This window comes from Podarcis muralis, chromosome 4 (assembly GCF_964188315.1).
Source record: "Podarcis muralis chromosome 4, rPodMur119.hap1.1, whole genome shotgun sequence".
NCBI lineage: Eukaryota > Metazoa > Chordata > Lepidosauria > Squamata > Lacertidae > Podarcis > Podarcis muralis.
The window spans coordinates 6300687-6313069 of NC_135658.1; the positions used below are offsets into that span (position 1 = coordinate 6300687).

At 51.1% G+C, this 12383-nt stretch overlaps 2 protein-coding genes across 17 annotated transcripts in view; one reads left to right on the forward strand and one right to left on the reverse strand.

Annotated features, from left to right (window-relative positions):
• Nucleotides 1–284: 284 nt before the first annotated feature.
• Nucleotides 285–10880, reverse strand: LRRC51 (leucine rich repeat containing 51). 7 transcript variants are annotated; one of them, XM_028725771.2, is made up of 6 exons: nucleotides 10705–10880; nucleotides 7519–7544; nucleotides 3929–4026; nucleotides 2876–3081; nucleotides 1862–2010; nucleotides 285–1692 (listed from the first exon to the last, which is right to left on the reverse strand). In XM_028725771.2, exons 3-6 carry the CDS (start codon nucleotides 3933–3935, stop codon nucleotides 1551–1553), a joined length of 504 nt encoding a protein of 167 aa, XP_028581604.1. In that variant the 5' UTR covers nucleotides 3936–4026; nucleotides 7519–7544; nucleotides 10705–10880; the 3' UTR covers nucleotides 285–1550. The 7 variants fall into 7 exon arrangements, with proteins under 7 accessions (XP_028581604.1, XP_077782980.1, XP_077782981.1 ...); XM_077926854.1 differs by lacking the exon at nucleotides 10705–10880 and adding an exon at nucleotides 10272–10290; XM_077926855.1 differs by lacking the exon at nucleotides 10705–10880 and adding an exon at nucleotides 10066–10074.
• NUMA1 (nuclear mitotic apparatus protein 1) overlaps nucleotides 9867–12383 on the forward strand; it is a 71707-nt gene continuing 69190 nt past the window's right edge. For 8 of the 10 annotated variants that reach the window (XM_077926848.1, XM_077926846.1, XM_077926851.1 and 5 more), the window contains exon 1: nucleotides 9909–10039. The gene's annotated coding sequence lies outside the window, so the exon portion shown is untranslated. Of the gene's footprint in view, nucleotides 10040–12383 lie in introns of all 10 variants that reach the window. The other 2 variants (XM_028725768.2, XM_077926844.1) reach the window with 2 other exon arrangements.

Genomic DNA, 12383 nt, shown 5'->3' on the forward strand with positions numbered 1-12383 from the left:
GGGTAACGCGGCATTTTGATATTTTTTAATTCAAATTAATAAAGATTTATTGGGGAAAGGGGGGGGTGGAGTGAGGAATCTGGACTAGATGGGCCACCGGCCTGATCCAGCAGCCTTTTCCTAGTTTCCTACGTTAACGGAGCGAGAGGAAATGGGAGCTGCCGTGTGGGGTGGAGTTGGGGAACGTGGGCCCTGCAAGCTCAGGAATAAGGCAGGGAGGAGGTGGGTACTGGGATCTGGGTACTCTCTTTAAGTAAACAGAACTGGAGAGCTGATACACCTGGTGCCACCTGGACAAGCATTTTTATTGGAAAAGAAACCGGCAAACGTCAAGGAGGATACACAGCAGTGGGGGCGCAACCCTGCAAAAAGCGATTCCCCCGCACAAACGTCACTGAACGGAAACGGGTCTTGCAGCAGGTCAGGCGACTCTCCCTCAAGCTCTGTAAGGACCAGGAGGCGCTCTCTGGCGCAGAGGTCTTTCCTGCCACTTAGGAGTTTGAGATGCCAGGATCTGAACCCAGGACTCCCTGCGGGTGCTCTGCCACTGAGCCAGGGATGGGGGGAACCAAACTCCCAGCGTGTGAGGGCTGCACTTCCATGGGGAAGGGGGGGTAAGGAGGAGAAGGGACTCAAGGCTGGCACAAGGAAAGGGTCTTGGAGGTGTCATTCCCTGTCGTCCCCCCACCACCTCACCCCATTGTTAGGAGAATTTGGAGGGCAGCTGCTTTAAATCCACAGTGGCTGCATCCTATGTGCGTCTGTTACGCTGTGCCAGAATCCTTGTTGGGTTTGCAGTGGCTTCCCTTTGGCCAAGGGCAGCCTTCCCCTGCCCTCCAAGATGGCTGCCACCACGCAGGGGCTGATGGGAATGGGTAGTCTAGCACATCAGGAAAGGCAGGCTGGCTGGCTCCGGACATCTGAAACAAAAAGGAAAAACGAAGGTGCCTTGCGCACCTCCGGTTTGCAGAAGGTGGGGCTGGATGACTCTCCCGGCGCTACAATTCTCTGATCTCCTGGAGCGCTGCAGGTGCCCTAGTGTACACGGCTTGTTTTCCGCTGCTCCAGAAACCCAATGGCTTCGAACGGCAAGAAAAGGAGATTCTGACTAAACGTCAGGAAGAACTTTCTGGCACTAAGAGCCGCCTGGCAGTGGAACGGACTCTCTCGGAAAATGATGGACTCTCCTAACTTGGAGGTTTTTAATCGTAGGTAGTGGTGGTGGGGGCCATCTGCCAGGGATTCCTTACCTGCGATTTCTGCACTACATGGGATTGGGCTAGATGATCCTTGCGTGTCCCTTCCGACACCACAGTTCCAGGATCCCATGAACCACAGATTCCCCAGCCTGACGCATCCCGGAAAGCGGGGAGGCTGAGGCCGTTGGGCACAACTGCAGGAAAAGGCTCCCAGCCCCGCATCCCCCCCCCCCGGCCCTCTCCCTTCCCCCATCCATGCTCTGCCATGCCAAGGTGCTCTAACTCTTTATTCCCAATTGAGGCTGGGGGTTGCAGGGGTTTCCTCTCCCTGCTGCCAGAGCAGTGGGGCCATCAGTAGTCGTCCCTTCTCTTCCGGACTTTCTTGGGCCGGATGTTCATGCGCCTCCAGACGGCCGCGGTGGTGCGGTCGAGCTTCGTGACGCCGCTGAAATCGAAGGACTTCAAGTGGGGCAGAGTGGACAGGACGTAGCTCCTGCGCAACGTGCAAAGTACAGTGCCAGGGTCAGCGTTTGGAGGACAGCCTGCCTGCCCGGCTCCCTCCCCTCCTTAAAACTCCAGCCCCTGCCGCTTCCCGTCCTGTGTGCCCCACACTCCTGTTTCCCGAGGGTTGGGGGTTTTCTTTTTGGAAGGCGAGTGTTTACCTGTAGCCCTTCTCCTCCTCGACGGGGTTTCCGTGCAGCGTCAAGTTGCGCAGGTGCGGGAGCACCGCCAGCTTGTCCACCTCTGAAAGCTGCTGGATGGCGTTCCCGTGAAGGTTGAGGTGGCGCAGGTTGTAGAAGGAAGTCAGCACCTGGGCAGAGAGGCCGGCAAGCGGCGGGATCAGAAAGGCAACAGCAGCCGGGCAGGCTGCAATCCGCCGGGTGCTGCGCTCGGCGGAGATCCCTACCGGTTTCCAAATCCAGCCCCCTTCTGGCAACATCCAGGCTGGACTACTGCAACACACTCTCCGTGGGGCTGCCCTTGAAGGTGACTTCCGTTAGTTCAAAACACAGTCTGGGGCTCTATTTAGATCACATACCTTTTCCCTGTTTGGTTTGTTGTATTAATATAATTTTTATTTAAAACTTTGTTTTTAATAAAACAAAGTTTTATTGTTTTAAAAACAGCTTCTCCCGGTTTCCGGGCCCCATTCAAGGTGCACAATTTGGTATTTAAATGACACAGACCCCAGATATCTGAAATGTTGCCTCTTTCCCTACAGATCCTCTTGGGTGCTGTGATTGGAAGAGGGGGGCCCTTTTGTTTGTTCCTCCACCCCCAGAGGCCCAGGGAGAAAGGGCCTTCTCTGTGGCAGCCCCTAAGCCGTGGGACTCCCTCCCCACAGAGATCTGTCTGGCGCCTTCACTGCACCTCTCCATCCTGCCTTTTGACGTTATTGTTGGGATTTCAAGCTGTTTTAAATGGGTTCTGATGTTGTGTTTTAATGCCGTAACCTGCCCTGGGAGCTCAGAGTGAAGGGCGGGTAATCAAATAAACAAAATAAATAATAGCTCCAGCACTCAAGCGGGGCAGCTGCGCCCCAGTTAGCATCTTGATGGCCCCCCCCAACAAACTTATCTGATGGCGGCAAGGACGGTGTTGCCGGTGCGTTGATCTGCTTTGCGTAGCAAGAGTGAAATCTGTTTAAAGGAGCTCCAGGGAACGGACTACGCTACCGGGTCGATGATGGGCAGGTCGTTGAAGGAGAGGTCGATCCAGTAGATGTCCTCTGGGTACTCCAGGAGCTTGCCCACAGTCTCCGTGAATTGGGTCAGCTCCCCGAGGGTGTTGTTGTTCAGCCAGATGGCCTGCGTCAGCAGCCGGCCCCCTTCGGACCGATGGATGGGCTTCAGGCCGGCCCTCGGCTCCTCCGTCAGCAGGTCTGGGGGTGGCAGAGAACGGGCAAGGCAGGTTCAGGGAAGCAGGAAAGGAGCATTTGCGGCGTGTCCTTCCTGCGCGGCTACGCTCTGCTGAAGCAGCAGCCAGTGCCTCTGAGCACGCGCAGAGGACATTTCCATTGCCACCATGCAGCCGCTGCCTGTTTGTAACGCTTGAGACCAGGGGTTCCCAGGTTTTAGGGTGCCACCATCACCCTCGGTTCCATAAACTCATTTGCAGTGCCCCCTATCCTATAAAAAGCATTATTCATAATAACAGTTTGCACAACCCACTTTGGCAGGAAATAGGTAAAGGTAAAGGGACCCCTGACCATTCGGTGCAGTCGTGGCCGACTCTGGGGTTGCGGAGCTCATCTTGCTTTATTGGCCGAGGGAGCCGGCGTACAGCTTCCGGGTCATGTGGGTCATGACTAAGCCGCTTCTGGCGAACCAGAGCAGCGCACGGAAACGCCATTTACCTTCCCGCCGGAGCGGTACCTATTTATCTACTTGCACTTTGACACACTTTCAAACTGCTAGGTTGGCAGAGCTGGGACCGAGCAACGGGAGCTCACCCTGTCGCGGGGATTCGAACCGCCGACCTTCTGATCGGCAAGTCCTAGGCTCTGTGGTTTAACCCACAGCGCCACCCGCGTCCCTTAGGAAGGCAATAACCCGATGTAATTCAGTTCATTCAAAACGCATTGAAAACGAGTTGAATTAATTCACCAAAATGAACAAACCTGAGCCATTGTTCTGAATATGGCTTTTAAATAGGGTAGAGTAGGGGGCGCTGGGGTGAGTTTATGGAGCTGTGGGGGTGAGTTTGGGAACCGCCGGGTTATGCCATACCTTGCATGAAGCTGATGCCCCGAAATGAGTAGTCCAAAGGAGGCGCCTGGAGGGAGGCTGTGCTGTAGTTCCACCGGGCGCAAGTCTTTCCCCCTGTGCTAACAAAACACAATCGCACACACAGGAAGGTTGGTGCCATTTGTCCTTGGGTGTATGTTACACAGGGGGCCTTGCTCCCCCCTCGGTTGCTCTGCCCTGCCCACCTTGGCACTTCTCGCAACGTGTGAGACTTACAAACTCATTTAGGTAGGTAGGTGTGTTTGTCTGACGCAGCAGAAATATATATATAAAATAAAAAAATGGTCCAGTAGCACGTTAGAGACCGACTAAGTTTGTTCTTGGTATGAACTTTCGTGTGCATGCACACTTCTTCAGATACACTGAAATAGAAGGCACCAGACCTTTATATATAGTGAGAGGGTGGGGAGGGGTAGTGGCACCCGCCCTGTGGAACGCCCTGCCACCAGATGTCAAAAAGAACAACTACCAGGCTTTTAGAAGACATCTGAAGGCAGCCCTGTTTAGGGAAGCTTTTAATGTTTGAAGGACTACTGCATTTTAATGTTTTATTGGAAGCCACCTAGGATGGCTGGGGAAACAAAGCCAGGTGGGCAGGGAATAAATATTATTATTATTATTATTATTATTATTATTATTATTATTATTATTACTCAGAAGGGTGGTGGGAATGGGTGATTGGCTGATAGGTGTGGTAAACCTGTTGACGACTGTTAACAACTGCAATTGGTCTTACAGGTAAAAAACAAATTCATTTTTACTTTTATGTATTGCATTTATACCTAAACTTCCCTCCCAAGTTGTCCAACGTGATGTGTGTGGTTCTTTTCCTGCTCTTTTCCCCCATCCCCACAACAACCCTGTGAGGTCGGCTAGGCTGAGAGGCAAGGACTCTGTGAGCTTCATGGCCGAGTGGGGATCTGAACCACACTCTCACCACTAGAAAAAAAAGAGAGAGCCTTTAGAGGAAAAAGAACATGACCGACGTGTATACAAAACTGCCTGGCATGGAGAAAGTGGACAGAGAACAAGATTTTCTCTCTCTTTCTTAACACAAGAAATCATGAATATCCAGCGAAGCTGAATGTGTGAAGATTCAGCACAGACTGTGGAACTCCTTGCCACAGGAGGCAGTGATGGGCACCAGCCTGGATGGCTTTAAAAGAGGACTGGGCCAGTGTCCTTTTCTCATAGTGGCCAACCAGGTGCCTGTGGGAAACCCTCAAGAAGGATCCAAGCACAAGAGCATCTCTCCCCTCCGGTGGTTCCAGCAGCTGCCTTTCAGGAGCATTGCTCCCTCCGAATGCAGAGGCAGAGCAAAAAAGGTAAAGGACCCCTGGACAGTTAAGTCCAGTCAAAGGAGACTACGGGGTTGCGGCTCTCATCTCGCTTGCAGGCCGAGGGAGCCAGCGTTTGTCCACAGACAGCTTTCTGGGTCATGAGGCCAGCAGGACTAAACTGCTACTGGTGCAATGGGACACTGTGATGGAAACCAGATCACACGGAAAAGCCGTTTACCTTCCCGCTGCAGCGGTACCTATTTATCTACTTGCACTGGTGTGCTTTCGTACTGCTAGGTTGGCACAAGCTGGGACAGAGCAACAGGAGCACACTCTGTCACAGGGATTCCAACCACCAGCCTTCCGATCGGCAAGCCCAAGAGGCTCAGTGGTTTAGACCACAGTGCCATCCGCGTCCCTATGAAGGTAAAGGTAAAAAGTAAAGGACCCCTGGATGGTTAAATCCAGTCAAAGGCGACTATGGGGTTGTGGCTCTCATTTTGCTTTCAGGCCGAGGGAGCCAGTGTCCACAGACAGTTTTCCGGGTCATGTGGCCAGCATGACTAAGCCACTTCTGGCAAACCAGAGCAGCGCACGGAAACGCCGTTTACCTTCCTGCCGCAGAGGTACCTATTTATCTACTTGCACTGGCATGCTTTCGAACTGCTAGGTTGGCAGCAGCGAAGCTATCCTGGCTGGTAGCCCTCAAGAGCCCCCTCTGCTCCATGAATTTCTCCAACCCTCTCCTAAAGCCATCCAAGTTGGAGGCCGTCCCTGCCTCCTGCAGTTTTAACTGCGCTGTTGTGAAAAAATCCTTTCCCCCCGTCCCAACATTCAGCTTCATTAGACTGGCCACTGTGGCTACTAGCCCTCCATAGCTCCACAAATCTGTCTAATCCTCAAATTTGAACCCAGGTGTGAGGAGTGCTGACATGTGCTTCTTGGGAGGTATCTGGTTCACCACTGCAGGCTGTCTTTAGGGGGTCTCTCCAAGACCGACTGCCTTTTGTTACAACACAGGCGTTGCCTTGAAGTTGAACTGGGAGGGGGGTGGGTGGGACTGGCAAACACTGCAAGGCTGGTGCCAGAGACTGGTGGTGAGGCCGTGCCGCCTGTCTCCAGTGGAGGGCAGCAGTGTTCCTCTCGCTTTTGCTTCGGAGCAAAGGACACATTTCTATCCTTGCCTGCCACCATTACCAAAGCAGGCCAGAGGCTGTGCACACATTGTATGAATGGGGCCTTCAGACACTCACTCCTCTCTCGCAATGCAAATACTGTGGTGGTCATAAAATTGAAGGCTGCCTGTTTTTGCTGTACGCGGCAAGCCATGCATCACGACTGCTTTTGCCAAACTAGGGCCTTCTAGATATTTTCTAAAGCTGGTCTATACTGACATGGAGCCAGCGGGGCTAAGATCCTTGCAAGAATTTTGCCAGCTGCAGGCGAACTAATATCGGTGTTCTCGCAGAAGCAAAGATCACCAGTGTTGAAGCAATGATTCTGGTCATGTTGTGCGGATGCCTGATTATCGTCTTCCAAAGCAACTACTCCATTCCGAACTTAAAAATGGAAAGCGTAATGCTGGTGGTCAACAAAAGAGGTTTAAAGACTGTCTCAAGGCAAATCTAAAAAAATGTAGTATAAATAACGACAACTGGGAAACATTGGCCTGCGAGCGCTCCAGTTGGAGAACAGCCTTTACCAAAGATGTCATGGGCTTTGAAGACACTCGAACTCAGGACACAAGAGAGAAACGTGCTAAGAGGAAGGCATGCTTGGCAAATCCGCACCACGATCAGCTCCCACCTGGAAACCTATGTCCCCACTGTGGAAGGATGTGTGGATCCAGAATTGGCCTCCACAGTCACTTACGGACTCATTGTTAAAACCATGTTCATGGAAGACAATCTTACTTGGCTACGAGGGATCGCCAAAGAAGACGAAGGAGCAAGTGGGGCGTAGTGGTTAGAACATCGGACTAAGAACTGGGAGACCAGGGTTCGAATCCCCCCTTGGCCATAGGGAGCTCAGTGGCTGACCTCGGGCCAGTCCCTCTCAGCCTGGCCTACTTTGCAGGGTCGTTGTGGGGACTAAATGAGGAGGGGAAGAAGCATACAAGCTCACTGGAGAAAAAGGTGGGCTATAAACAACACAATAATTCTGAATCGGCTCTCACTAGCTAGAAGATAAATCTTGTGGCGATAGTAGAAAGCTTTCTGAAAATGCAGTTTTTGCGTTTGCATTATTAACAGCACAAATCTGTATCAAAACTGTGTCAAGGTCGCTACTCACCTGGGAAACGATATCGCAGAACTAGCCTGAGGGAGATGGAAAAAGAAAGAAGCAAAGCGTATTATCAGCAGGGAGATCCAACATGCAGAAAAGTCTCTACCAGATATGGACAGCTGAATTTGCCCCCCCCCAAACAATTCAGTGGGGCTGTGTACCCCATTCTACCAAGGTGTGAATTAAGAAGTCTGCCCCTCCCAAAGCAAATGGTTGCGAAGGTGTAAAACAACAATAAAAAACAGAGATTGGTTTTACTATACAGTGGTACCTCTGGATCCGTTCCGGAGCCCCGGTCACATCCAGAAGCGAACGCAACCCGCGTCTGCGCGTCCCGCGATTTGTCACTTCTGCGCATGACGTCATTTTGACTGCGCGTGCATGAGTGGCGAAATGCGGAAGAATGCGCCCCGTTACTTCGGGGTCACCGCAGCGCGCAACCTGAAAATACTTATCCCGAAGCTACTTCAACCCGAGGTATGACTTTATACATAGGCAAGCTACCCAATACGGAGTCAGGCCTTTAGTCCACCCAGCTCAGTATTGTCTGCACTGGCTGGAAGCAGCTCCCCAGGGTTTCAGCAGTGCCATCTCCCAGCCCCACCTGGGGTTTTCTGCCACTGAGCTGGGCACCTCTCTGCTTCGTGAGAGTTGCCCCGGGGACACCTTGGCGCATGTGCTCCACAACTGCGGAGGCTCTTGCTGGAAATGCTGCTCCCGAGCCGAGCCGCTTATGCTTCTGGCGCTCAGAGCACTGCCTGAAGGAGAGAGAGAACCCCAAGCAGTCGGCTGCTTGCTCCGCTGGGAGTCTGAGGATTGCAGAAGGGCTCCATTGAGAGACGAGGAAGGAAAGCTGTTCAGATCCATCACCTTGCAAACAAGCAGAACCCTGGAGGAGCCCCCTAAACATGAGAGCCAGCAGGCTTGAAAACAACAAACAAACCAGAAACCCATACAGTGGTACCTCGCAAGATGGAAAACTCGCAAGACGAAAGGGTTTTTTTGTTTTTTGAGCTGCTTCGCAAGACAAATTTCCCTATGGGCTTGCTTCGCAAGACGGAAACGTCTTGCAAGTTTGTTTCCTTTTTCTTAACACCGTTAATACAGTTGCGACTTGACTTGAGGAGCAACTCATAGAACGCGGTGTGGTAGCCTTTTTTGAGGTTTTTGAAGACTTTGGTGATTTTTGAAGCTTTTCCAAAACTTTTCTGACACCGTGCTTCGCAAGACGAAAAAAATCGCAAGACGACAAAACTCGCGGAACGAATTAATTTCGTCTTCTGAGGCACCACTGTAGTTCTTTCCCCAATGCAACGCTGGGGAGCCTCTATCCTGCTGTGGCAGGTGCTTTGCAAAATTGCTGCTCCGACAGCAGGGCCTACAAAGCAATGTGATTCCATGAAAAAGCAGCAAAGCGATTGCACGAAGGGGTGCGGCGCTTCGGCCAGGTCCTGCACGCTCTCCTCCTTTTTCTTTCTTTTTTCCCTTTATATACATTTTTACTGTTTTTTTAACATATCATTTCCAACAATCATTTAACCTAACTTCTGATCTTATACAATATTTTAGACTTCCGTCAACAACCTCTGAAGATTTTTCGTTCTTTATAACTTGTTCTGCGTTTCTTAATTTCTCTATTACTTTTAATTATCATTAACTACTCATTCTTTTCAGGGTCTTCCTTGCAATATTTCACAAAGTCCTCCTTGCAGTCCTACTAGCGTCACCTGTTGATTACAATTGCTTTTCAAACAGTTCAAATATTTACTCCAGTCTTTTAAGACTCTCTGATCCCGCAGGCTTCGAACCCTTCCTCTTAATTTATCTTAATTCCGCGTAGTCCCTTTAATTTCATTTGCCATTCTTTTTCCGCAGGTAATTCTCCTTGCTCCCATCTTTGTGCCAAGCTCTCCTCCTTTTTTCACACGAGCCCCGCTGATGCAGCTGCGTTGCACTGATCCTAGTATTTGCACGCGCACCCCCCACGTGCCTTGCACGGATCCCTTTCTCCATCCCCCCCCCCTTTGCACGCGCACTCACCATGCCCGCCGCTTCGCCCGCCGAGTCCGCCTCTCTCTGCCTTGCACATTGGAACGCGGCGCGGACAGAGGGCGGGGCCGTCGCCGCGGCAACCGAAACACACACCGCGTGGGCGGAGCCTCCTCCGCGCCCGCCCGCTCACTCGCCGCGGGGCCCGCCGGGAAACGTAGTCCTTAAACTCCTCAGACACGCAGGGCCCGCCGGGAAACGAAGCCTTCCCTCCCTCGCTCCCCTCCACCCCGCGCGCGGGGCCCGCCGGGAAACGTAGTTCTCCGCCTCAGGCGCCGTCTCCGCCTCTGGGCTTCGAGGCCTCAGCCTTCTGGCTTCTCGGGCGTTTTATTTTTCTATTTTGTTCGGAAGTTTTTAACCCTCGCGGCGCCGGGGGCGCCTCTCCTGTCCTTTGGGCCGCGGGGGCGACGGAGGCCTAGCCGCTTGGATCCGGAGGCCGACTCGCGAGGAGGACGGCGGAGAGGAGGCCCCGCGGCAGGTAGGCGGGCGGGCGGGAAGATTTACCTCAGGAAGGCAGCCCTCCCCTCCCCGCTCTTCCTCTGGTGGTTTTTTTTGGGGGGGGGGCGCTGCCCAACTCCTGGAAAGGGAACGAGCCCCTCCGGTACTTTCCTTTCCCGTGTGTAAAATTTAAATTTAAAAAGAAAAAAAAATCCTCTCAGGGAGCCGCGGGGGGGGGGAGGGGCAGGTTCGTTTCGCGTCGTTTCATTTACCTCATGAAAGTAGAAGAAAAGGGACGACCTCAAAGCGAGAGAACAAGGGGGGGGGGACAAACAAACCCCCAAAGTGTTACTACCGACTTAAGAAAAGTTAACGTCAAACCAGTTTTGTTATGTTTTACATTTGATTTTAAAACTCGTTCAGATCTGGACATGGTCGTCCGAAGGGGTTAGGAAAAAATGAAATGTTTTCAGAAGGCGGCCAAAAGCGGGAGGGCGAAGGAGGCGCTTTTCTTTCTCCCCCCCCCCCCGCGTCAAGTGGCGGGTAGTTCCGCTTCCTCCGCCTGCTTTCTCAGGTAGCCTGGGGAAAGTGAGCAGCCCCGAGTTCGCCTGGAGTAGGAGGAGGAGGAGGGCGAGGAAGCCCCTCTCCCAACTGGCCTCTTAGTAAAAAAAAAAAAAAAAAAAAGTAATGGTTTCATTCACTTACCTCCCACCTGTGGACACCAGGCAAGTTGTGAAATACAAACTGGCGATTCTGTGTTTTCTCTGTTTATTGCAATTATATTTCCCGCATTTTCCCTCCTTCCTCATTTAGTCCCCACAACAACCCTGCGAGGTAGTTGAGGCCGAGAGAGGCAGTGAGTGGCTCCCAAGGTCACACCTAGTGAGCTCCATAGCCAAGTGGGATTTGAACCCGGGTCTCTCCCAAGTCCTGGCTATGAAATTCACAAGAAGAGTAGGGATTTGGATCTGGAGTCCTAATCCAGCACCGTTACCACTTTGCCACATGGGCTAGGAGTTGCTATATTGCTTCTCCTCTTGAGATCTGTTTTGAGGTTTGTTGCTCTTTTCTTCCATACGTATTTCTTCCTCCCTCCATGAGCCGGGGCTTGAGATTGCTTCCATTTGGCACTCTGGACAGCCCTGCAAGGTAGGCTGAGCTGAGAGATGGATAAACACAAACGCACACGGGCTGAGCCAAAACTGGCCAAGTGGCAAATGGCCTTAATCTGCAGCTACTTTATTTTGTAAAAAGAAAAGTAAACATTTATGTTTCTGTCTTAAAAACGTAGAAGACCTTTCCTTCCCACCCCCTTGCAAGTCACAAGCGTTGGTGAATTAATTCAGAAAAAAAGTTTTAAAAGATGAACTCAGCCAGAATACAAATACAGTGGTGCCTTGCAAGACGGAATTAATTCGTTCCGTGAGTTTTTTCGTCTTGCGGGTTTTTTTGTCTTGCGAAGCACGGTTTCGGAAAAGTTTTGGAAAAGCTTCAAAAATCACCAAAGTCTTCAAAAACCTCAAAAAAGGCTACCACACCGCTGCTATGAGTTGCTCCTCGAAGTCAAGTCGCAACTGTATTAACGGTTTTAAGAAAAAGGAAACAAACTTGCAAGACGTTTCCGTCTTGCGAAGCAAGCCCATAGGGAAAATCGTCTTGCAAAGCAGCTCAAAAAACAAAAAACCCTTTCGTTTTGCGAGTTTTCCGTCTTGCGAGGCATTCGTCTTGCGAGGTACCACTGCACTTGCTTATCCAATGGCGCTCGCTCTGCCCAATTCACAACAGAAGAGCCACACGTTTTACAGTGCAGCATTTCAGATGAATTGGATATTTTGGTGGCACTTCATCTGGGGAGTTCCTACCTTTAGAGATGCCAGCTACAGGGGTATCTTGCATTTAATAATACTAGTAACAATAGCAGTTCATATTCATTGTTTATAAAAGCTCTGTATAAGGAAAGATCCGCTTTGCTAGCCCTTTGCATATACTGTAGTTATCCTCTACAGCCCCACCGAAGATGTAAAGTTAACTTCCCCAGGTTTGTATCCTGAATTGAAGATCACCTGCTCTGAGACCCCACAGCTAATTCTCCCCTGGCCTCCTCACTGGCCCAAGTAGGACCAATTCAGCCAGCTAGCCCTGGGGATTATAAGGGGATTATCAGGGAAGTTTTTAATGTATGATTTTAGTGTATTTTTGGTTTCTGTGGAAGCCGCCCAGAGTGGCTGGGGAAACCCAGCCAGATGGACGGGGTACAAATAAATTATTATTATTATTATTATTATTATTATTATTATTATTAAAAATTGGCTGTATAAATAAATTATTATTATTATTATTATTATGAATTGGAACCAGCTTGTCTGTCCCCCGCCTGGTGTCAG